The 23,941-nt window shown below is 42.3% G+C and overlaps 3 protein-coding genes across 4 annotated transcripts in view; all 3 read left to right on the top strand.

Annotated features, from left to right (window-relative positions):
• The first annotated feature begins 572 nt into the window (after positions 1-572).
• ahcyl1 (adenosylhomocysteinase-like 1) lies at positions 573-16,740 on the top strand. 2 transcript variants are annotated; one of them, XM_022205364.2, is made up of 17 exons: positions 573-1,239; positions 8,594-8,708; positions 8,972-9,115; positions 9,926-10,026; positions 10,132-10,234; positions 10,836-10,930; positions 11,026-11,132; positions 12,696-12,812; positions 12,914-12,977; positions 13,079-13,167; positions 13,344-13,414; positions 13,685-13,779; positions 14,676-14,774; positions 14,911-14,979; positions 15,151-15,229; positions 15,374-15,494; positions 15,585-16,740. In XM_022205364.2, exons 1-17 carry the CDS (start codon positions 1,048-1,050, stop codon positions 15,589-15,591), a joined length of 1,668 nt encoding a protein of 555 aa, XP_022061056.1. In that variant the 5' UTR covers positions 573-1,047; the 3' UTR covers positions 15,592-16,740. The 2 variants fall into 2 exon arrangements, with proteins under 2 accessions (XP_022061056.1, XP_022061057.1); XM_022205365.2 differs by lacking the exon at positions 573-1,239 and adding an exon at positions 5,457-5,594.
• A 118-nt stretch (positions 16,741-16,858) lies between these two features.
• hspa1b (heat shock protein family A (Hsp70) member 1B) lies at positions 16,859-19,715 on the top strand. The gene is made up of 2 exons (XM_022205363.2): positions 16,859-17,223; positions 17,701-19,715. The coding sequence occupies exon 2, from the start codon at positions 17,719-17,721 to the stop codon at positions 19,636-19,638; it is 1,920 nt and encodes a 639-aa protein (XP_022061055.1). The 5' UTR covers positions 16,859-17,223; positions 17,701-17,718; the 3' UTR covers positions 19,639-19,715.
• A 2,541-nt stretch (positions 19,716-22,256) lies between these two features.
• kcnc4 (potassium voltage-gated channel, Shaw-related subfamily, member 4) overlaps positions 22,257-23,941 on the top strand; it is a 32,088-nt gene continuing 30,403 nt past the window's right edge. Inside the window, exon 1 of the mRNA XM_022205366.2 lies at positions 22,257-23,629. Within this exon, the coding sequence (XP_022061058.1) occupies positions 23,015-23,629 (615 nt within the window). The 5' untranslated portion in view covers positions 22,257-23,014. The remainder of the gene's footprint in view (positions 23,630-23,941) is intronic.

Raw genomic sequence — 23,941 nt, 5'->3', positions numbered from 1 at the left:
AGTGGTTTAGTTTTGTAAATCCCTGGACCAAAGAAGTAGAATACATTGTGTCAACTAACACAGTCATATCACATGATCACATATCACATGAGTGAATAAAGAACCAGAGGACCATGATGGAAAATGAGGAACAGACCAGGAACGGATGAGGAACATATCAGGAACCAATCAGGAACTCTCATGTGGTTTGGGTCAAAGTTGAAGGTCGACCTTGGAGATAATCATATTGTTTAACTGAAATTATATTGTGACATTGATCTTATTTTTCTCCCAAGTAGAACAAACAAAAGGCCTGCATTCTAAATTTTAATGCAGATTTTCAGTTGTTAGAAGCATTGTGTAGAATAAGGTTCATTAACAATGCATCCTATTTTATAAAATGTTCACTTTATGTATTGTATATTTTGCAGATAAATGTAGAGGAGCAAAAACTCCTTTTAACACTTTTCCCTGAACAGGACCTCCCAGGTTACACACCGTGATGAGCACGCTCAGCCAATCAGAGGCTGTAGCGGTTGTACAGTAAGCCGCGATCAGCCAATCACGGCGCAGGAGGCGAGACTAATGCTTTACCTTAGAGGACGGTTAATCCGGGACGGGCGATGGAAACTGAACATCTACGCTGCGCCAACTAGCAGTAATGCGAGTAAATGTCGTCAGTACTCTTCGTGTAGGTAACGAGTAACGACCATTGCGCCGTTACTTCTCGGTTTCCCTCTGCTATCGGCGCTGCCTGGTGATCACCGCCTACACACAGCCCACTGGTTACGGTGACAGGCTCAACAAACCGCCCCCCGCCCCTCGGAGATGTTGCTGTCTGTGGCTGACAGCAGACCTGCGGGACCGAAACAAGTGTTTGTGCCGCTCTTTTAAGAAAGTACAAAAGCTGTAAAACGGATCGTTTCCTCCCGAGGCGAGCTACTTAAACCCTCCGAGGGGTTTTAGCGTCCTTATCTGTAAGCTAGCAGAAGAGCGCGAGGAGGCGAACGTTAGCTGGGAACTCAATTGCCGGCGTTTTTATTTCTCCTTTTTATCACTTCGGACGCGATGACAGACTCGGTGGTGGACAGCAAAACGGAGGTGAAACAAGCCACGAAATATGTGAAAGAGACGGAGAACGTCGCGGAGAAATACTCGGCGTTGACCGTCAGCAAGAACAGCAGCGATGTGAACATGAATGTGGGGGAGATGCCGTCCGCAGCGTTCACCGCAGTGCCCACACTGAAATCCGTCAAGAAGGTAAGAAACGTGATGCTCGCCATCAGTCACTGCCATTGGGTAAAAAGAGGCTGTATGCGCTGCATGCAGGCACATGTGAGGAGGACAAATTCACGTTGCATTGCACTGCAGTCAAGTACTACTGTACAGCAAGGCTTGGCAATGTGATGTGTACATTTTCTCACAATTTTCAGCCCCAAGTTGCAAGCAGAGGTTTTAATTTGATGCATATTTGGATGAGGGATCACTCCTTCCTCTATGCTGTAAACTCATTTTTATCATTTCAACTGGCTTCCATCATCAGATATGGTCTAATCATAGCATTTACTGAGAGAACAGGATGTAATTTTAACTTTCACCGAGGCAGGATTATTGTTAAAATCTACCTTAATGTGGCTTTCCTGTTTGTTTAAATCACAATCTCTGCACCATGCCAACATCCTGTAGGCAGGAAACACCTAAAAGCCAATTGAGCTCTTAAATCTCTGATGTAAGGCCTCAACAAATACACGGGCTAATATACCTGAACTTACAGAGGGGGTCTGCACGCTAAGTATGAGGTATTTACTGAGGTGCAGGCTTCTTGTTGTGAGAAATGCCAATCCACCCTAGCACAGCTTTAAAATCTTTAAAGGTGTAGTAGCATAAAAATGAAACCTACACACTGATATTTAGCGAGTTCATCCTCTGTTGTCTTTGAATCTGTTCAGCTGTGCATGTGTGTGGGCATCCTGTCTGTTAGTAATGCGTGATGAATATGTATTGGCAGCACAAGATGCACCTGTGAGAAAAGGCCCTGTTGGCTGTTACACAATGGCACAAAACTAAAGGACGTGTTCCAGCTCCACCACTGTGTGTAACACCTGGCAACAGGGGGTGAATGAACAAGAACAAACCTCCGCAGATGTTAAAAACAGAACTTTTTAGACCTTTTTTGTCTAACGGTGCATGTTGACACGCACGCTGTACCACCGGTGTGATGATTTAACCCTCTTAAAAGGATGTAGCATTGCTAGTTTTAGCAGCTTTATTGTGAGATATTTTCTACCCCTTAAGGTCACCTTTGACACCTGTACTTCATGTTGTCGACATTTTAAAAGTAAGAGCTGGATCTGTACGTCATTGTTCTCCGATATTAGCTTTCCACCAAAAGATATTGATAAGGATATTATCATTTGTGTATTTCAGAAGATATTCAACAAAGGTAAATACAAATGTTTAAATCCATATTTACTGTACCATTGTTCCTTAGTTTATTAACCTTAATGTACTGTAGGTGTGTTTTTTATTCATACATATATATATATATATTTATTTAGAATAACTAGATTTCCAATGAGGTTGCTGACACCGTCCTCACAATTGCAGTATCACCTCGACTCTACATGACACATTAAATAATTATGCAGCGTTGGTGTTAGACACAACTGATACTCCAGCTCTGACTGGTGTCTCATTTAAAATTCAAATGCAAAAGCTGTCCGTACAGCTTGACCTTCTGCTTTTGGATATACTGGGTTGATCATCATTTTGTAGTCTTATGCAATTTGGAGTTTTTGTGCCGTCTTTGTTCTTCTATAATTTGGCTGATGTTTCCACTCATTAGGGTAATCATAAAGCCTCTTTTTGGCGCACCATGTCCTGATGTTCAGATTAAAATGAATTGTTTGCCTTATTAACTGTGACTTAATAATTGTTCCCTAAACTGACTCATCAATCAGCCACAAGCGATGCAGAATTATGTAATGTGGCAAGTGGAGGAACTGTAAAAATCCCAGCGTAGGAAAACATCGACAGAGGAGAACAACAAGCAGACCGTCGCCAATCATGACTAAAAGACATTTAGCTGAATATTTACTAAACAGTAATGTAAACCTAAGGCTTAAAAAATCGCAATAGATAGAAGTTTATACCTGTGACGATCTGAGTATAAACTGCTAACTGTAAGAATTGTAATTATAATAATTTAAAAAATAATAATAATTCTTATTAATTTTTTTTTGTGTAGCTGAGTTTGTGATTTGGCTAGGGAGGTGGACAAAATAATTTGAATAACGAAAATATATGTTTTCCCAGCAGCGGGGCTCATAGACTTTGGAATATTAGCTGGGACCCCCTGTCCGACAAGGCAATAATGTGTGGACTGTGTGAGCCGCCTCAGGGAGCCTGATTGAAAACATATTGGATGGCAGGAATGTGAACTGCCCTTATGAAAACAAAGCTGTGTTATGATTAAATGTGAGAGCCCCGATGTCAAACTGAGCTGCGTGTTTGCATGAAAAGAAACATGAATGAGTGAAACAACTACTGAAAAATGATGGGATAAACAATGACAGAACTGATCAAAATCATAGGAAACATCACACATGAAGAAGAACAATTGGATGTTTGTTGAGCTCCGTCACGTAGCCAACAGGAAGGTGCAATGAGGAAATCAATGGTGCAAATTGAAATTAAATGTGTGGAGTGTGAGGGCAGGCGAGTCGGAGAACACCACCACCACTCTGCCTCCTCCTCCTTTAAATCCATCCAGCAGTTATGCAATACGCCCCCTGGGGACGGGACTCACTCACTATGCGTTTGTTCCTGCATCATCATTTTTATCTGATCTTATGGGCTGTTTTACATCGGACCTGAATCGTCTTCATACCTTATCTCATCTTGTTTGTCTGCCAACATTATGGCAGAGATTCATCAAGGTCAAATGCAGACATTTTTCTCCTCTGGGCAAGCTTAAATAAAGGCGTGGAAGCAGACAGCACAGAAAACAGAACTGCAAACTCTTAACTCAAACTTAAAGCCCCTCCAGCAGATGTTCAATTTAAAAATAACTAGGATTGTCCTCGTGGCAGAAAGTGACCTGAAGACACTGAAAAAATTCCATAAAGACACTAACAAGGAAATCATTTGAAATGTTGCACTGAAAAAAACACACATAACACATTATTTCACTGTGAAGCTTCAAGTCCAAGCAGCTATATTTAGAAATACCCCTGAGAATAGTTTCTTTCTAGTATTTATTCAAAGTCTAAGTCAGCCATAGTCTGCACAAGTAGCACACTGTGTTTGTACCGCATCTATTAACACTGGGGGGAAATGGTTGTATTTATACAGCGCTTTTATCCAAAGGAAAAGTCACCATAAGCTGAGAAATGTAACACATCCATACTGACTAGTTTCATCGTTTTCTGACGGCGTCCTCAGTCTTGGCCATGGGGTCTCTCAGTATTTGTTATCAGTGTTCTGGATTTCCTAACATTTGCCTTCTCATTTTACAATTTTGGACACATTATGATCATGTCAGGCAACAGGATTGCATTCTGCTGTATTTGTGTTACCCTTGTAATAAGTAGAAGCTATGGTTTCTGCTTAAAGGTCACATAGTTCTGGAGGAAGGATTAGCGCCGAGTATGTTTTTTTCACAACACCGTGTAATCTGTCGTGCATACGTTGACCTAAACGGGCGCCTTTTGGTAGACAAGAAGAGTGATTTTAGAGCCACACTTGAACTTCTTTGACTGGCTTTACCGTCTATGTGACATTAAATCTATAATGAACACTTCAGGCCTTGTCTGTTTGACTTGTTGATTGCGACTGTAGTGAGTAGTCGGGTTGCTTACTTGGTGCTTTAGAGCACTAGTGCTGTCTGCTGGCTAAGTAGTTAGTGCCGTCTTATGTCAGGCCCACACTGAGCCCTTTACACCACTGACAGCCACGCTACAGCTTAAGTCTGTGACCTGGCCTGCTATCTAGGAGAGAAAGGGTATTTTTAGCTGGAGCATGGAACTGGATGGGACGCTTATTGATGCAGCAGAAGGCTAATGGATACAGGGTTTAATTCCTTCTGCCAATCCCCTTTTATTTAGTAGTCCAAATCAGGAGCGCTGGCTGAAAGTGAAAGCTGCAGCAAATGTGTTTTTTTTTAGTCTGAATTACATGTTTCTCATTTTTGTATCCATATGTACATATCTGCATCTGTCTGTCCTTCCAATATGCTCCTGCATTTGCCCTCAAAAAATCACCATAAAGCACAACCTATTGACTTTAGCAGCTGGTTGTCAAGGGCAGAACCAGAGAGAGTGGGAAAGAGAGAGAGAGAGAAAGAGAGAGGCTCAGTTAGAATTGACCTCCCCTTTCGGTCTAGGCCTCTCTCACACTCTCTTTCCCTCTCTCTCCAGGTTAGCCATTAGAAATCACGATAATAGGTGGGAACCTCCCCCCAGCTCTGCCTGGGAGTGTTCTGGGATAATAGCATCAGGGACACCTAGTACCATCACACAGAGGACACACAGGCACAGGGAGGGAGGCTGGAAACTGGAGAGAGCAGGCAGTGATTGGCAGCCATGGCACACAAACATGGGCATGGGAGAGAAAGGGTGAGTTGCTGCTCATACATCACAGGGAACTTGTCTAGGACACTTAGTCATCATGCTAATGGATATGTCTTGCACAAAAATGAGCCTGCGTAACTTTTGACAACTGCAAGTTCTGTCTTCTTTGACTTGCAACAAAATTTTACCTAAAATGCAGTTTAAGCCTCAGTGTCTCCTCAGCAGGCCAAGGTATTCACATAGCTCAGCTTTGAGAGGAATCCTGTGGAAGAGTAGCAGAAACATAATGCTGTCTTCTGTAACACTGAGTAATTCATCATTAATAAGATTAACGTTTAGTTTCCTTAATGCTGCAGCCACCAGAGAATGATTTTCTGATTCAGATGTCTGCGACTGATGAAGAACAGACTGTTTAAAGTGTGCGCTGAATCCTCAAGAGTCCCAACTGATGCAAAGTAAACATAAAAGTGCTATTTAGCAAGCACACTCGCAGTTGTGAAAAGAGACATGCAGAGATCTCCTCAGTTTACTCTGTCTCACAGGCTTCTTGAGTTTCTTTACACTGATACAGTAGGCTGCTGAAGCCCTGGTGTCACTGTCCATGGAAAGAGGGACTGTGAGAGATAAATATTTAGTGAAAAAAGTTACTGCTGTTTAGGTATTTCTGCTACCGTTTGTCAGTTTGAGTAGCTGGTAATCATCGCAGTAATTTATGATTAGTTTGAATAAGTAGAAGTGTGGTTATGTAGATGTGTTATCACTAGTGATCATAAATTCTGTGGCCCTATGAACCCAATTCAGTGTTTGCAAAAAATTTTCCTTCTCTTTGTCTTACCATCAGTTTAACAGAGAAAAGATTTGGGTGCATTTTCTATTGAATTAATGTGTCGTTGCTCGTCAATGTCATAATCATTAATATTAAGCTGTAGCTGTAGGACTTGATTGCAGACTAAAGCTCGCTGTTGTCAGTCTGGCATTTATGTGTCTCCAGATTCATCCTCTGTGTGTTGTGTCAACTCTGCCTGCCTGCTTGTTCGTTTGTATTCCAAACACACAATATGGAAATTTTAAGTGGCAACAGACAACTTTTCAACTTCCCTCCCTCCTTGGGTTTCTGAATGGTATCGCTGTTGGCGCTGCCGCCGCCATTCCATTTTCCTGAGAACCTAGCAATTACCGAGAACACGGGACACGAAACACCACTTAGGAAATAAGAGGAAAGAAAGAAACATGTTCACTGAGGAGGTCAAGTGAAATAGTCGCCCTGATATCAGAGCGGTGATAAAGGCAGAGGAAGACTTCCAGTTGCATTAATAAGTTGGCAAGTTTAGTTCCTTTCTGATCTAATGCCAAATGAATGTTGGTTTTGAACTCTCTCAAGACCCAGAGTTCTCTCTGTGGCATGAATGGCTGTCAGAAGTTCTTCTTTTTGTCGTCTTCGCTTCCTCTGCCTCCTCTGACCACGGGGTTCTTCTTCTTTTGCTCGGTAGAGTTTCCATAGTTACTGTAGTTGTTCTAGCCGGAGAAAGATACCAATACCTACCAGGGAAAACAAAAGCTCTGTTCTCTGCTTGTTTTGCTCGTTCACTTGCAGATACACTTCCTTTGTGCTGTAAATGGAGCCTTCATTTTTGCCAGACAGAATTGCATAGTGCTCAATCATCTAATTGCTGACGGTGCCCTAATCCTTCATCGCTGCATGATGATATGTTACAGCAAAAAACAATTGTAATGATACTTAAGCATATTAGAAAAGGGAATCCCTCGGAGTTGTCACAATGAATGAAGATATTAGAAGAGATTTATGACTGATGCAAAGGATGACAGAAAAAATGAAGCTGTACAAATCGTCACTAACCTAAAATTCCAACATTAGCATTAAAGACGAGTTAAACGGTTTGGAGTCAAAAAGTCAAAGCAACACGGTCTTTGAATTGGTGTCATGAGCTTTGAGCATGCTCAGCCTATAAATGCACATGGAAAACCTGTGGAAGATTTTGGTCGTATAGGACAGGACAGAGGGAAAATTCATTCAGGGAAAAGCTGCAAGCCTTTCCTCAATGACAGTTAGCATCCTGAAAGTTCACCACACGCCTGACATTATACAGTGTTGTGACATTATACAGTGTTGTGACATTATACAGTGTTGTGAGAAAGACAAGCAGCACAACATCAAAGTGTGATCCTGTATTTTGACTCCAAGCCACCGAGACGCTGACTCTTGAGAGATAGCAGGTTTCTGCGCAAAACTTGATCAGGATTTTCAGTATCATTGTTTTCAATGTTAGTACTTCACCATGTAGCTCAAACTGCAGTAGTGGCTCATTTTCCACCATCAGGGATCAAACAAGAACATAGAACAGCGTCTAAAATTTAAGGGCATCATGAACTACCTGATGTGCACCTGCGGACCTTCTGTTTCAGTAAAATGCTGAGTAACTGAGTTAGCTGATACTCTGTCCAGAAAGCGTGTTTTTCTTAGAGTCCTATTTATTTCCAGTGCCAGCTGTATGATATGAGTTAGAAAAATTTTCTGTCATTTTATGAAATGTTCAACTCAGCCAGGCTAGCTGTTTGCTGATCTAATTTATGTGTCCTGGCCTTTGATCCTGGCTCCTCTGAAGGCCTGGATTGACACAGTGAATCACAGCCACCATCAATTGGAGCCTGCGTATTTGAACAACGCATAAATCACAGAGCAGGAGGGAGCATCTAAAAATAGGCACCGGCTCCCTTCTTCCTGATCCACCTGTGATTTACTGTAACAAGCTGATTTCCCTTTTGAAAGGACAATTTTAGTGGCTGAAACAGCACAAGGAGTCCAAATATACGCTGAGTGTGAATGCGTTATGTAAAGCATATAACAGAGTGTCATCACTGTTCACATGTGGTGATGCTTTTTGTTCTCTCCTCCCCTGAGTTAATTGCTCTGACACTAATCAGTCCATACAAATGTAACAGTCTGGACAGTATATCGGTAAATGTCCGGATTTGTTTGCTTTTTATGTTAACACTGTGCATTGTTTTATCTTGGTGCTCTCCAGATCCAGTTTGCGAATGCAGAGGACAAACAGGAATTCACTAAATACCCGACCAAGGCAGGCCGCCGATCACTTTCAAGGTCCATCTCTCAGTCGTCCACAGACAGCTACAGCTCAGGTACTGCTCAGTGTTATTGCACTTCCATGAGATGTTAAAACTACAGTTTTTTTTAACTCACAAACCACTCAAGAATTTAATGTGTACACTGCACTAAACATTGTATATAAATACACACATGTATATCAATGTAAATACACAAACACAGGAAGCACACAAGCAAGCTCCAACCTTCACACAATGCATTTCAAGTATATATTTCATAACTGCGCCTTTTGTATGCTTTGCCACAAAAGTGACCTTTTGTGTTCTCCATTTCCCAGCTGCATCCTACACCGACAGCTCCGATGATGAAACCTCCCCCCGGGACAAAGCCCAGGTCAACACACACGGCAGCAGCGACTTCTGTGTGAAGAACATCAAGCAGGCCGAATTTGGCCGCCGGGAAATTGAAATTGCAGAACAAGGTACATCAGACCTCACTGGCACATTGTGGGTGTTTCAAAGCAGAGTTTGATTTTTTCAAACGCTAAATATAAAATAACTTGAAAATAGATGCTTTTCGATGAAATGTGTTAGAGACTAGCGTTTTCTATGAGGTCATTTTTACGACTGAGTAGGCACTCAGGCACATTCTGTATGAATTTTAAAAGTGGCTTTCACTGTTTCTCTGTGATTTTTCAGTGAAAAGCCGGATAGTGAACTTGCTATCGTTGCCATTTATACAAAGAGAGCTTTGAGCTACCTGTTGTGACTTTGTTCCCAGATATGTATCGCATGGCACCTGTTCTGCTGCTTAGACACTATTTGATAAAGGTTCTCTCCTCCTGATTTCAAAACAGAATGACCCAAGGCTGGGGCAGTGTCAGTGTTGTTCTGGAAACATGATCAGAGTTCTCTCCCTCGCTTCTATTCATCATTTGTTGCATATGTTCTTTTCTTCTCAACTCTCTTCACAAGCATGTGGGTTTTTTTGTGGACTCCCTCCTCTCTTTTCTGCCTCTCTGGCTGTTTACTGTGCCTTTGTGAGCGATAAGTAGGCGTGAGTGCTTGACAAGTGTTCTTCAGGCTCAAAGCCTGGGCGGCAGCAGCTGTTGCTGACATTTGCTGTTCAGTCAGTTTCCATTTTACAGCCATTTAGTGCATATTTACCTTTCAGAAAGGGTTTATTTTTGTATGCAAAATGGGTCGTCCTTCTTCTCTCACCCAAAACAAAACCTGACCTTTAAGTCTTCTCAGTTTCCTTTAACTGGTCTCAATCTGTTTCCCCCCCACAGACATGTCTGCCCTGATCTCCTTGAGGAAGAGAGCCCAGGGGGAGAAGCCGCTAGCTGGGGCAAAGATAGTAGGATGTACCCATATCACTGCTCAGACAGCAGTACGTCCTCTCATGCTTCTTCACTGCAGATTCCCTTTGATTTTGCATTTCCCTCTTCTTACCACTGCTACCTTCTTATCTATCTTATTCCATTTTTCCTCTTAGGTCCTGATTGAAACCCTGGTAGCTCTTGGGGCCCAGTGTCGTTGGACTGCCTGTAACATCTACTCCACTCAGAATGAGGTGGCTGCTGCTCTTGCAGAGACAGGTTAGAGTCTCTCCTCTGTAAGGCCACAGTCACCAACACACCTTTACTTTATTGTTTAAAACTAAATCTCTTACAACATGCTTGTAATATAGAACCAAGAAGGGAACTATTATCAAATATTATTAATGATTGGTGTGGTTTGTGGGTTAACATTAGCTTTAAAATGTGTATTTCTTTAATTATGTTTGAAGTCTAGATTACAGTTGAAAGTGGGTTTGATTTGTTTTTTAAATACTTTGTTTCACAGTAAATTCACATGCACCCTAAAGTCAATAATAATAATAATAATAATACATTTCATTTGGCAGCGCCTTTCACAACACCCAAGGTCACTTTACAGAGGATAAAAACACAGTAAAATAAATAAAACAAAACAACAGACAAAAGTAACCCAACAGTTAAAAAAACAATGAGATTACAACAAATATCCAGATTTAAACAGGTGAGTTTTGAGTCTTGACTTGAACTGGGGTAAAGAAACAATGTTGCAAAAGTCTGGTGCAGCCAACCTGCACCGATCCTCTCACTCTGTAATGTACACTAATGGACGCGTTGGTCATGCTGTCTTCAGTGTTAAGTGTGTGTGTTTTGTTTCCTGCAGGGGTACCTGTGTTTGCATGGAAGGGTGAGTCAGAGGACGACTTCTGGTGGTGCATCGATCGCTGTGTCAACACTGAGGGCTGGCAGGCCAATATGGTAAGAACAGTCCCATGATAGACTTAATGCTGATCATTTTCTGGCCTAGTTTTTGCAGTTATCTTTCACACTGTTTTCTGATCTGCTTCTCCTAGATCTTGGATGACGGTGGAGACTTAACCCACTGGGTGTACAAGAAGTATCCCAGCGTCTTCAAAAAAGTCAGAGGAATCGTAGAGGAGAGCGTCACTGGGGTTCACAGGTGAGATGGAGCTTAGATCTGAGGAGTTTGGGTGTTTTAAAGATCCCATATGGGGGAGAAAATCCATTTTATTGTCTTTTGGGGCTGTTAGAAACTTGAAGGTGTAAAATATAAGCTGTTCAGGCATGAAGACATTTACTTCTGCCACTTCTGAAGTCCCACTCAGATGGACGCAGACATCATGTTCTGTCTGAAGGATGCAGGAACAGCAAGAGCTCAGTGGTTTTCAGAGCAAAGCAACCCGTTTAGAAAAGCATTAAAACCAGAAGCTATACAGTCAGAGTGAACTGAACCATCTTTTGCAGTACTGTGAGCTAAAAAAATTGAAAGACACATTGTGAGGACATGCTGAGAGGATGAACAATTTAAGACCTTTAGAGTGTGAATCTAAGAACAATTGTGCAGCCTGTCTCTGTTTCCTTTTTAGTAACATTCTCACTGTTTTGTGCTTAAAATCTAGGACAAAGGGACCCATTGTGTTGTCAGTCAATAAAATGTGGATGCAATGACGTATCTGTGCCACAGCTTATAGTAGCCCATAATGGCTCATGTACAATACAGGCTGTAGCAGTTCTGTTGAGTTATTAGCACTCATTGTACTGTCGTAGTTATACAAGCTCCAAATGTAAGAATATACAAGATGAGATACTGAATTCCTAAATTCCTACTACTGCCAACAGGCCAAATGTCCCTTTTACACTGAAATAACTAAGCCCAAATAAAGCCTAAATAATATAAATACTTTATGAAAACGGATTAAGTCGGACTTACCATTTTAAACAAATGTTAATCATGTCGGTACAAGAATTCTCCAGAGGTAAAGTGATCTGTGCACTGTTTAAAAAAGCAAAAAACAGTGAAACATTTTGAAAATCATCAAACTGTACTCTAAACACAAACTAACCGCACTGCCAACAGCAGGACAGTGTAACAGAAGACACAAGGTCATATTACTTGAGCATAACCTGGACACATGTTATGTTGTACACATTTGACCTTAGGACAGTTTATCTGTTTTGTGCACTTTGGTGATTTTTAAAATGTATTCCACTGTTTACAATTTTAGCAGCTTTGTTGACAGATGTGCTCGTGTTTTGGCACAAAATATTTGACCTAGTTTTTGTTTTATTGCCTACTTTTAGAGATAAAAAATAAAATTAAATCTAGGAAACCCCACGACTAAAGCACAGTTTTGTAACTGAGATTAAGCTGCTTTTAGAATCTGTTATGAGGTGTTTACGTGATTTTGACCTCTAGATGGAGCAGAGCTAGAAGAAACCCAGGCTCCCAACACAAGCGGCTTTGATGAATGACATAGTATGACATACAGTTATATAAGTCATATTAGTGTTAATACACAGTGACACTGTAGATTCAAACGGTCAGTGGCCTGATTTGACTGGAACCAATTAGGAGGTATTGCACGTCAGCTGTACATGCACAACTCAAAGAACTCATTTAGCCGAATGCTTTGAAAAGCGTAAAGGACACACAGGATTAGATCTTTGAGTAGATATGTGCTTGTACGTCTGCCTGAAAATGCTTCCTCATGTGTCCTCTCAGATTGTACCAGTTGTCTAAGGCTGGCAAGCTGTGTGTCCCGGCCATGAATGTGAACGACTCCGTCACCAAGCAGAAATTCGACAACCTTTACTGCTGCCGTGAATCAATCCTGGATGGGTGAGGAGAATCAGTGGAAGATTAATTAAAGCTTCTGTATGTGGAGATTGTCCATGATGGTCCAAGATTTTTACGATGTGTCATTTTATTGTCTCTGCCAGCTTGAAGAGGACCACAGATATAATGTTTGGGGGCAAACAAGTTGTCGTGTGTGGCTATGGAGAGGTGAATCAGTCTTTGATTAATTATTAGTCTCACTTTTGATAGATTGGCTGGACTAACAGGTGCAGCAGACCTTTCTAACCGTACTGTTTTGTGGTCTGTAGGTGGGAAAAGGCTGCTGCACTGCTCTTAAAGCTCTTGGAGCCATTGTGTGCATCACAGAGATTGACCCCATCTGCGCCCTGCAGGCATGGTGAGTCACTAGCTATTACCATCCAGCGCTGCTCCACCACTAAATGCACTCCTCTAGTTTCTGTCTTTGTGTTTTGCATTGAATTTGTTGCAAGTAAAATATGAACATCATTTGTTTTGAACAGTTTTCAGTCTGTCTTGCTTAAACTAACACAGATCTGTACTGTATCCACACAGCATGGATGGTTTCCGAGTGGTCAAGCTGAGCGAAGTGATCCGGCAGATGGACGTGGTGATAACTTGCACTGGTACTGTGCCCCATGCAGTGATAATCTATTACTTCTGCTTTGATAATCACAGTATTTCCAGCATACAAACCCATGTAAATTTTCCAGTTGAGGGAGAAAACCAGGCTTTCTATCAAAATGCTTTTTGGGTGTGTGTGTGTTAGATGACAGTGATCTCAGTACCAGTTTACATGTAGCTGTAAATGAGCTGCTAAAGCAAAAACAGATTTTATTCTGCAATCACGCTCCCTTCAGCAATGACACATCACTGCTGTTTTTCTTTAAATACAGGCAACAAGAATGTGGTTACCAGAGAGCAGCTTGACCGAATGAAGAACGGCTGCATCGTCTGCAATATGGGACACTCCAATACTGAGATCGATGTGGTAATGTGACTGAGTGTTTGTACGTGTGTCGATGTACAGCGTTAATGGCTGTGTCTGTGAATTTCTGCATACATTTTTAGCTTTGAGATAACAAATAACAGTGCATTACAAGGCTTTCCAGGAGATCAGTATCAGTGTAGCAGAGCACAGAATCTGATTTTCAACATTTTACAAATTATTGTTATATTTTTTTAAAACACAGATTCCCAATATCATAAATAAAACAAACAAAGGATAATTGTTGAACAGCTTACTATTGAATAAACATATATAAACATAAATGTACAAATGCATTTCAACCAAGTTTTATGTTGAAATTATTAAAAATTCACATCAGTTTTGAATTTTTACTGCAAATCTGTATTTTGGTTCCTAGTATTAATCGCTGACTAATGATAAACCTATATTTGGTTGACCCCTAAAAGATGTTAATATGCTCAGTATATTTACAAATACAGTATTATGAATAGAATCTAAAACACAGAAAAAGGTTGTTCCACAAATAATCCTGGTCTTTCTGTTCTCAAACATCATAAATAATCCTGTAGGCTACAAAAATAACCTCACGTCCAATATGGTTTTCGAGTTCCCAATTTAGAAATCCAGAGCGTCTGCCTCTTTAGAAACAGCTTCTCTTATCTCGCTGTCTTTTAACTAAACATTTCTACTCGGTTCCAAAGCATTTAACGAGAAAGATCGGATGATTCATTTCCATTAAATGCGCAGCAGCTGGACAGGTCTGTTTTATTTGCAGCTTAAAGTGCATTTATGTGCCGCTGCTCTTTGTTGGCGTTCTCTTGATGGTAGAATGTCCACATGGAACGCCCACATCAGTGACATCCTTGTTGTGTAAACTGGCTCCTCTCATCTTCAATATTTACCTCTTTTACTCTCAGGCAAGTCTGCGCAGCCCTGAGCTCACCTGGGAGAGGGTTCGCTCCCAGGTTGACCACATCATCTGGCCCGATGGCAAGAGGGTTGTTCTCCTGGCAGAGGTAATGTCTCTATACTTCTTTATATCCTCAAAAAACCGTGCCCCGTAAAATCTCCAAAGTACTGGACATGAATGGCATGTATGTGTGGAATCGGTTTCAACAGTACTCTTCATATATGCATTCTGTTGTTTCTCAGGGTCGTCTCTTGAATCTGAGCTGCTCCACCGTGCCTACGTTTGTGCTGTCTATCACTGCTACTACTCAGGTTGGTAGTTTTGTCTTTGTTGAACCCCACAGTGACAGATCAGGACAGAAGCTTTCGCTTTTGGGGCAACTTGGGGACAGTTTTCCTTCTCACTGCGCGACAAAGGTGTCTGCAGGAGCTTCTAGTTTCAGAACACTTGTGACACTTGATTGTGGATTGTGTTGTCTTCAGGCTCTGGCCCTGATTGAGCTGTTCAATGCTCCAGAAGGACGTTACAAACAGGACGTGTATCTCCTGCCCAAGAAAATGGGTATGAGTCAACTTTGTACGCCACAGTCTGCTGCTCATTGTTGCCACCTCATGGCTTTGCCTAAAAATTGCATCATTACGTGACACAAAAATTAAGTGCAGTTCGTCCAGACAGTGTGGATTACAGTCCGTCTCTTTCCTCTAGATGAATATGTGGCCAGTCTGCACCTACCAAACTTCGATGCCCATCTCACAGAGCTGTCTGACGAACAGGCCAAGTACATGGGCCTCAACAAGAACGGCCCCTTCAAACCTAATTATTACAGGTATGTGTTCGCCGTCTTCCTGTTTATTTTCACCAGAATGTGAAACCGTTCAACTCTACATCTGTGTAATAACACTGTGTTTTCTTCCAGATATTAATGCCTGATCCTCGACGCACAGAGACCCTGGGATAAACAGAGATATCTATTTTATTTTCTAAATTGCTACAAAAAGGAGGAATTATTTTACTTATGCTGAATGTAATTTATTAATAGCACTCCAGAGGTAGGGTTAACCATTAAAAACGAGAGTAAGAAATAGGAAACATAATGTATAACCAAGTTAAAATTTTACACGTCTCGTCATGTGTTTAAAGAAAAGCCTACTTGCATGCTCTGATGTGTCCGTACGTATTTAGTTAGCCGCCGCTTCTGTTACTAGATCACACAGCCGTTGATTTGTTCGTTTACCGGATTTACGCACAGTGCCAAATGAATGGCCGCAAGAATGAAACACAGAAGATACCATGTATGTTTTATCTGTCAGTGACATCAAGATTTTACGAGTACATTCCATGAGCCAGGGTTTAGGCTGAGCCAAAACAAGCTCTGCATTACAATGTACATTATTTTAGGAAGGTTTTTTATGCTTTAAATGATCTCATTGAATGGTATCTGCATACATGCCCTAAAAGGCAACATCCAGTCATCCTTTTTATGACAACACAGCACAGTGAAATACAGCTCTTGGTAAGGACACAGTTTGATTGAGTATCGTTTATTTTAAGAATTTATAAAAGCCTGTGAATGTCTTTTACATTCTTGATCAGTGGAGTTAAAACTCACAGCTTCTCCTGAATGAAGAAAAGCAGAGCAATGTTATTATGTCTGAGTGTACAGTATGTTGAAGATTACAGGCTGGATGTGTCACCAAAAGTAAGCTGGAGAGTTTAACGATTTATTTAATACCAAGTTTCCATTTTCTCACTCATGACTTCTTTGACTGGATGTTGCCTTTAAGGCCGTGATATGAATGTGCCTTTTAAATCATTTACAACAAGCAAATATCAGCTCTGACTGCAATTAAACTAATCATTTCTTTTTGTAAAACCACATTAATTAGTGGTACATTTAATGTCTTCCCTCCTGCTGCTTCTGGTTGTAACTGTAACTAATGTATGAGCTATATGTTGAGAAAAAAAATACCACCAAAAGTAATCTCATGTGATCAAAATGACATAAATGTATACTATGTATGTAAATGAATGCATTAAATTAGCAATAAAGCAAGTCTTTTTAACAGAGAAAAGTAGCTTCAAGGAAAGTGTGTTAATACCAAGAATAACAAGACCAGAGAAAGAATGAGAGAGGCCTTCGTAAATCAGTTCTATTTTCCATTATTTTGGGGCTAAAGCTGACAGTAAGTGCTGATAACTCTTCTACGTATCTGCCTGAAGGTGTCTTACTGCTACATTCTCTACATTCTTTTCCCTCTCAGTCAGCCCTGCCGGCTGAACGACAGACTTTTCTCTCTTGCTCTAGAATATTCACAGACCTTCGCGCACAGACCAGCTGCATTAGATTCTAATATTAACAGAGCAGTCACTGAGCCTGGAGGAGGAGGAGCCTGGAGCCTTCTGGAAACCTGCTTACAAGTATATAAGCAACAGGCCTGAGAGAGTCCAGGCATGAGTTTCAAAGAAAGCACCGCGAAGGCAACAGCTGACACGAAGGAAACTACTCCAGGGGAATCCTCCTTTACTTACGAGCAACAGAGATTTCCTCGCTGAATGTAAGTAGCAACAACTATTAGATTTTACATGGTTAAAAGTTTAGAATGGAAACGTCAGTGCAGGCTCCTTAATGTTCAAACTGTGAAGTTGTATCCTCAGGCTTTGTTTTAATGACTTACTCTCTGAAAGATGGCATTAAATTTTAACAGTACTGATGCATTAATTCTGCTTTTTATTATCTTTATTAACGGGAGATGGTAGAAAATGTCTTTAAAATAATTTAAGCTTGTGGTTTAAGTAATTTCCGTCACAGAAATGTTCTAATTAAGAGGATACATGAATTAGAGGTTTTGAAATGAGGCAATTACATTCGCAGGAGCCCTCACCAGCATGTAGATAGCTTTACCATTCCGCCAGTTTTTCCTTAATTTTAAGTGATCCTGTGACATAAAATTTCTGATAATTAAATGATCCAAACATGCAGACTTTTTGTAGCAGGTCTACAATTAAAATGCAACACCTCCTAATCTTTCCAGAAACTTCAAAGCAACAAGATGTCCTCAGCTAAGGGAATTTCCATTGGCATCGATCTGGGCACCACCTACTCCTGTGTTGGGGTTTTCCAGCATGGCAAAGTGGAGATCATCGCCAACGACCAGGGCAACAGGACAACTCCCAGCTATGTGGCCTTCACCGACACAGAGCGGCTCATTGGAGACGCTGCCAAGAACCAAGTCGCCATGAATCCCACCAACACAGTCTTTGATGCCAAACGGCTCATCGGAAGAAAGTTTAACGACTCGGTTGTCCAGTCCGACATGAAGCTCTGGCCTTTCAAGGTGATCAGCGACAACGGAAAGCCCAAAGTCCAGGTGGAGTATAAAGGGGAGACCAAGGCGTTCTATCCTGAAGAGATCTCCTCCATGGTCCTGGTGAAGATGAAGGAGATCGCTGAGGCCTACCTGGGACAGAGGGTGTCGAACGCAGTCATCACAGTGCCGGCTTATTTCAATGACTCCCAAAGACAAGCCACTAAGGATGCCGGTGTGATCTCTGGACTAAATGTTTTGAGGATCATCAATGAGCCCACAGCAGCGGCCATCGCTTACGGTCTGGATAAAGGTAAAAGAGGAGAGCGCAACGTGCTCATCTTTGATCTCGGTGGTGGCACATTTGACGTGTCCATCCTGACCATCGAGGATGGCATCTTTGAGGTGAAAGCCACAGCTGGAGACACACATCTTGGCGGGGAGGACTTTGACAACCGAATGGTCAACCACTTCGTAGAAGAATTTAAGAGAAAACACAAGAAGGACATCAGCCAGAATAAGAGAGCAGTGAGGAGACTGCGCACAGCCTGTGAGAGAGCGAAGAGAACATTGTCTTCCAGCACCCAGGCAAACATCGAGATCGACTCTCTGTTTGAGGGAATTGACTTTTACACCTCCATCACCAGGGCACGATTTGAGGAGCTCAACTTGGAGCTCTTTAGGGGAACACTGGAGCCGGTTGAGAAGGCCCTGCAAGACGCCAAGCTGGACAAGTCCAAGATCCACGAAATCGTCCTGGTTGGTGGCTCCACAAGAATCCCCAAAATCCAGAAGCTCTTACAGGACTTTTTCAATGGCAGAGACCTGAACAAGAGCATCAACCCAGATGAAGCCGTGGCCTACGGTGCAGCAGTCCAGGCTGCTATCCTCATGGGCGACACCTCAGAGAACGTCCAGGATCTGCTGCTGCTGGACGTGGCTCCACTGTCTCTGGGCATCGAAACTGCAGGTGGAGTTATGACGTCTCTGATCAAGCGAAACACCACAATCCCCACCAAGCAGACCCAGATCTTCTCCACCTACTCAGACAACCAGCCAGGTGTTCTGATCCAGGTGTATGAAGGCGAGAGAGCCATGACCAAAGACAACAACCTCCTGGGAAAGTTTGAGCTCACAGGTATCCCTCCCGCTCCCAGAGGTGTACCGCAGGTGGAGGTGACTTTCGACATTGACGCCAACGGCATCCTAAACGTATCTGCCGTCGACAAAAGCACCGGCAAAGAAAACAAAATCACCATCACCAATGACAAGGGCCGCCTGAGCAAAGAGGAGATTGAGCGAATGGTGCAGGATGCAGAAAAGTACAAAGCTGAGGACGACGTGCAGAGAGAGAAGATCGCAGCGAAGAACTCGCTGGAGTCGTACGCCTACCACATGAAGAGCAGCGTCGAGGATGAGAACATGACAGGAAAGATTAGCGAGGCGGATAAAAAGATGGTCATTGACAAGTGCAACCAGACGATTTCCTGGCTGGAGAACAACCAGCTGGCAGAGAAGGACGAGTACGAGCATCAGCAGAAGGAACTAGAGAAAGTGTGCAAGCCGGTCGTGACAAAGTTGTACCAGGGAGCAGCACCGTCGGGAAGCTGTGGCAGCCAGACAGGAGAAGGCTCACAGGGTCCCACCATCGAGGAAGTGGATTAAAAACATGGACTTCAGCATTTTAATGTTCACAAAAGACTTATTACTGTTTAAAAATGATGCAACTTAACAGATTTTGGACTTTCTATAATAAACAAAATCTAAAACACAATACAACTCTCATTTGTTTTTAGAATGCACCACTTAAAATTCATTTCAATAAAAAAAGAAGAATGTTACTGTCTTTGCATGAGGTTTGAAACTGGAAACTTGATCAGAAGTGGCCTTTTCGCTATCTAAAAACTGAGCACCAGTGGCTTTTTATCAATTTTTAAACTTCTACCAGTTAGACACAAGAAGATCGGGTACATCAACCAACTCTGCAGACACTAATAAATTCAGTTTTTAATGTTTGATAATCTGGTGACTGGGCAGAAAATTCTTGGAGGAAATGAATGAATATTTTACTGAAGATATTCCATTGAGATTTTCACCAGATCTGTGTCGTAGCAGTTCTAAAGTTTTTCATTTTGCCCTCGTTTTAAAATTTTCTCAGCAGTTTTTACAGATTTTACATGTCTTCCTCAATTTTGTCTAGCGTAATCTTGGATAGACTTCAGAGGAGCTTAGTTGGAATAAACATGGATAGAGAAAGAATAGGTTGACAGAATAATAGTGATAGAATGGAACTATTTTCTCAAGTAGGCGTTACTTAAGTGTAGTTGCTAGGTAATCGTAGTTTATCACATATTTCAAATGTGTGATCATTTTTACTTGTACATGCCCACTTTCCAGGCAGCTATATCACAGATAAGAACAATTTCAAGGTAAGGTGCTCATTTTCAAATGCAGCAGCAGCTCAACAAGAGCAACATGAAGGTAAGCTGCATTTTCAACACAACCTTTAAACAGACTTTAATATGTGATGTCAGCGTAGTCGTCTTTCTGTAATATTATATAGACAATACTTTTGCTTGGGTCAGGGTTAAGATTCTGTACATTCTCAACAGAGGAAAATAAGTATTTGTTGTCTCAACACATGGCATCTGTACAACGGAACATGTGTCACGAAACAACAAAGTGTGCACCATATTTGAAATGATGATGGGTGAATGGAGAGGGGGGGTATAGATCAGAGTTAATGAGATTGTTGGTGATGTTTGTGGAATATTTTTCCTGAAGGATGTTGAAGAAATTTCCATCTTAGTCCTTTAAAGTTTGCTGTAGTGGGGTGTTTACTGGTATTGCAGCATACGGTGGGCTTACCAACACAGAGCATGAGTCTGTGAAGGTAAGCTGACAGAACATTTGCAGAGTCCACATTTTTAAGGGATGGTCAGAGAGTAGCCAAGAGGGTAGGGAGGGGTCGTATGTAAATACAAGGGTGAATAATGGATAATTTGTGTATGGTTGCTAATCAGTGACAGAGGGTAAGACAAAAAGAACGAAGAGTAATCGAATTAAGAGGTCTGGCAAGCAGCTGCAAATACCCAAAGTGTGTCAGCGAAAGGTAAGAGGGTGGTGAAGGGATAACATGAGACACTAGTAGCAAAAGGTGTGCTATTTTCTTAATTATGGACTTACTGAATTTGGTGGGTATTTGGTTGTCTATCCAAAGCTGTTGCAAGATGTCTTAGACAAAAAATGGTTTGGTTTTGGACATTTAAGTGTCAGACTACATCCCTAACTGACATGTCAGCATGCAAACAGCTTGTTCTCTTCTTTGTCTCGTTATCTGCCATTCGACTAAAGCTGCATATTCATGTTGCCTTTAATTGTCACTGGTCAAAGAAATGTCTTGGCACTCATGACACTATCTGATTATTGTCCTTTAAAGCTGAACCTGACCAGAGTGTGGATTAATTTAATGGTTGAGAATCTGCCACCAGTCAAACAGCTCAAAAACCTTCATGCACAATTGTCTAAATTGAACCCTTTTCTAAACATAACAACAGAAAATGATTATTTTTGCATGCTGTGTTTATATTTTTGCTTGATGAAGTTAAAGGGTCAAATACTCCTTCACCACTGATAAACACCGACCAAATGATGATTCCTAACCACAGCTAAGCTGCATTTGGACTCGTTTGAACATGTTGTTCACTGAAGTATCCACTGGGTGGCAACATCAGGTTATCAGTTTTCTAAACACTTGAGAACCAACAGCTACCTGTTGGATCAGACTGCACAGTTTCTTAATAATATTAATATTGTATAAAGGTGGATGCTCCTGTTAAAAATCGTGCTGACCTCTGCTCTAGTCTTACATTAAATCCATATGAAAGACAGATTAACTTCTCTAATTCAAGTAGTTTGTTGGTTGTTTCTCAGCAGGGGCGAAAATATCATATTCACCTACACGACCTAAAACAGTCTAATGCAATCAAATATATACTTGAGTGCGCATAAATTCCCATAAGCGCAGGGCTGTTTGCATTTTTCTCCAATTATTTCCTATCTGACTTCCTAAATCTGAATCTGTATACACAAACGTTGAAGCCACTGTGCAGTTAAGTGTGTTCCTGAGATGCTTCAGTATGTGCAATATACCCACCACAAAGCAAACATACTTAATTAAACAGAGTCATTGCTCTCATACCCTCCATCCCTCGCGCTCCTCATCAGCCCATCCTTCTCGGTCTAATTAGAGGGAGTGGTTCAATCATGCGCCAACCTTCAGCACCCAAAGAGTTAAGCTGCCGAGCCTGTTGTTGAACGCACCATCCAACCGGGCTGTGTCGCTAGGGGAAGATGTAGGCTACTTGTGGAGAAGCAACAGATTCCCCCCGCTGGAAAACAACCCCACATCTGGCACGCCGACTGAGCATTTTCAACAGGAAGAAATTAGTGCAACCTGCCACCGCTTGACTGAACGCGCCGCACCGCTGGACTGTTCTTTGGTTTCCTCTTCATGAGTGGAGAAGAGAAAAGTTGGGAGGATTAGTTGTGGATTTTAGTGCTGCAGAATTTGGATAAGATTTGTGGAAGAAGGGAGAGAGGAGTGTTGTGGCTCAGTGGTTCGTTCCATTGACGCGTAAAACCGTGCGTAAAAAGCCAACATTCTGTAGTTTAGTTGCTACAGTTTTGTCTTCTTGGACTGGAAACGAGTCCAACATCTTTGGAATTAAGTGTAACATCTGAACGCATCAATTAAAGTCACCTGGTGTAATTTATTCGACGAAAACACCTGCAGCCAGTCTGACCTGCGTTTTGTCGCGGCACCGGACTCACTTGTTGCAGGTGGTTTTCACTGAGCGCTTCACTTTGGCGCCGTCTGGACCTTATTGTTCGGATAAATGAGCCTCACAGGTCATTATATACGGACTTGGCTCTGAAATGAGGGCGCGTTTTGGGTTAATTTTTTGATTTTTATTTTTTTTAACACGATCGGACAACAGTTTGCAACAAAAGGGGGCGAACAGCCACAAGGTCCGCTTCAATGATCAGCTCCGTGTGTGTCTCGTCTTACCGGGGGCGCAAGTCAGGCAACAAACCTCCGTCCAAATCATGTCTGAAGGAGGAGATGTCCAGAGGGGAAGAGTCGGAAAAAATTATCATCAATGTGGGCGGCACTCGACATGAAACCTACAGGAGCACCCTGAGGACCCTGCCGGGGACGCGCCTGGCCTGGCTGGCGGACCCGGACCCGCAGGTCAGCTCCGACTCGGACGCTGCGCCCCCGAGCTCCACCGAGTTCTTCTTCGACAGACACCCGGGCATCTTCGCCTACGTGCTCAACTACTACCGGACCGGTAAGCTGCACTGCCCGGCCGATGTCTGCGGGCCGCTCTTCGAGGAGGAGCTGGCGTTTTGGGGGATAGACGAGACCGACGTGGAGCCGTGCTGCTGGATGACCTACCGGCAGCACCGAGACGCGGAGGAGGCCCTGGAGATTTTTGAGCCGCCGGAACCGGAGGACACGGACGACGACAGAGAGATGCCGAGGCGGTTCGGCATCGAGGACTGCCCTGACAGGTCGAGGGGCTGCTGCGAAGTTTGGCAGCCGAAAATCTGGGCCCTGTTCGACGACCCCTACTCCTCCAGAGCGGCCAGGGTGAGTTCAGCTGCTGCATTCTGCTCCCGGCCCTTTAATGGCCACATGTCAGAGCGATGCCATAGAAATCTGAAAGAGATTTTCCATGCAGGAAACAGAAAGGCGCACATGTTGTCCAAATCAACAGGTGTCTCCACGTTCAGCCAATCATGCTGCAAAAGCGCACAAGTACAAACCAGTGAAGCGTGTGCGTTTGTTTCAATATTTATCATCTTTAGTGAGGATTCCTCTGTGCAAAATGTCTTAGAACAGTGAATATCCTGTTTCACTGTCACTTTATTTACAATCAGTATCATTACTTCTTACCGAGTC

Source organism: Acanthochromis polyacanthus, chromosome 6 (genome assembly GCF_021347895.1).
Source record: "Acanthochromis polyacanthus isolate Apoly-LR-REF ecotype Palm Island chromosome 6, KAUST_Apoly_ChrSc, whole genome shotgun sequence".
Lineage (NCBI taxonomy): Eukaryota > Metazoa > Chordata > Actinopteri > Pomacentridae > Acanthochromis > Acanthochromis polyacanthus.
This window is presented reverse-complemented; position numbering and strand designations above follow the sequence as displayed.

What these genes read in the sequence shown, in the direction of transcription:
- ahcyl1 (XM_022205364.2), top strand. Translation starts at nt 1,048, where the DNA reads ATGACAGACTCGGTGGTGGACAGCAAAACGGAGGTGAAACAAGCCACG. An exon ending in CACTGAAATCCGTCAAGAAG is followed by an intron (nt 1,240 to 8,593) that starts GTAAGAAACGTG and finishes GGTGCTCTCCAG; the next exon opens with ATCCAGTTTGCGAATGCAGA. An exon ending in CTATCACTGCTACTACTCAG is followed by an intron (nt 14,980 to 15,150) that starts GTTGGTAGTTTT and finishes TGTTGTCTTCAG; the next exon opens with GCTCTGGCCCTGATTGAGCT.
- hspa1b (XM_022205363.2), top strand. Translation starts at nt 17,719, where the DNA reads ATGTCCTCAGCTAAGGGAATTTCCATTGGCATCGATCTGGGCACCACC.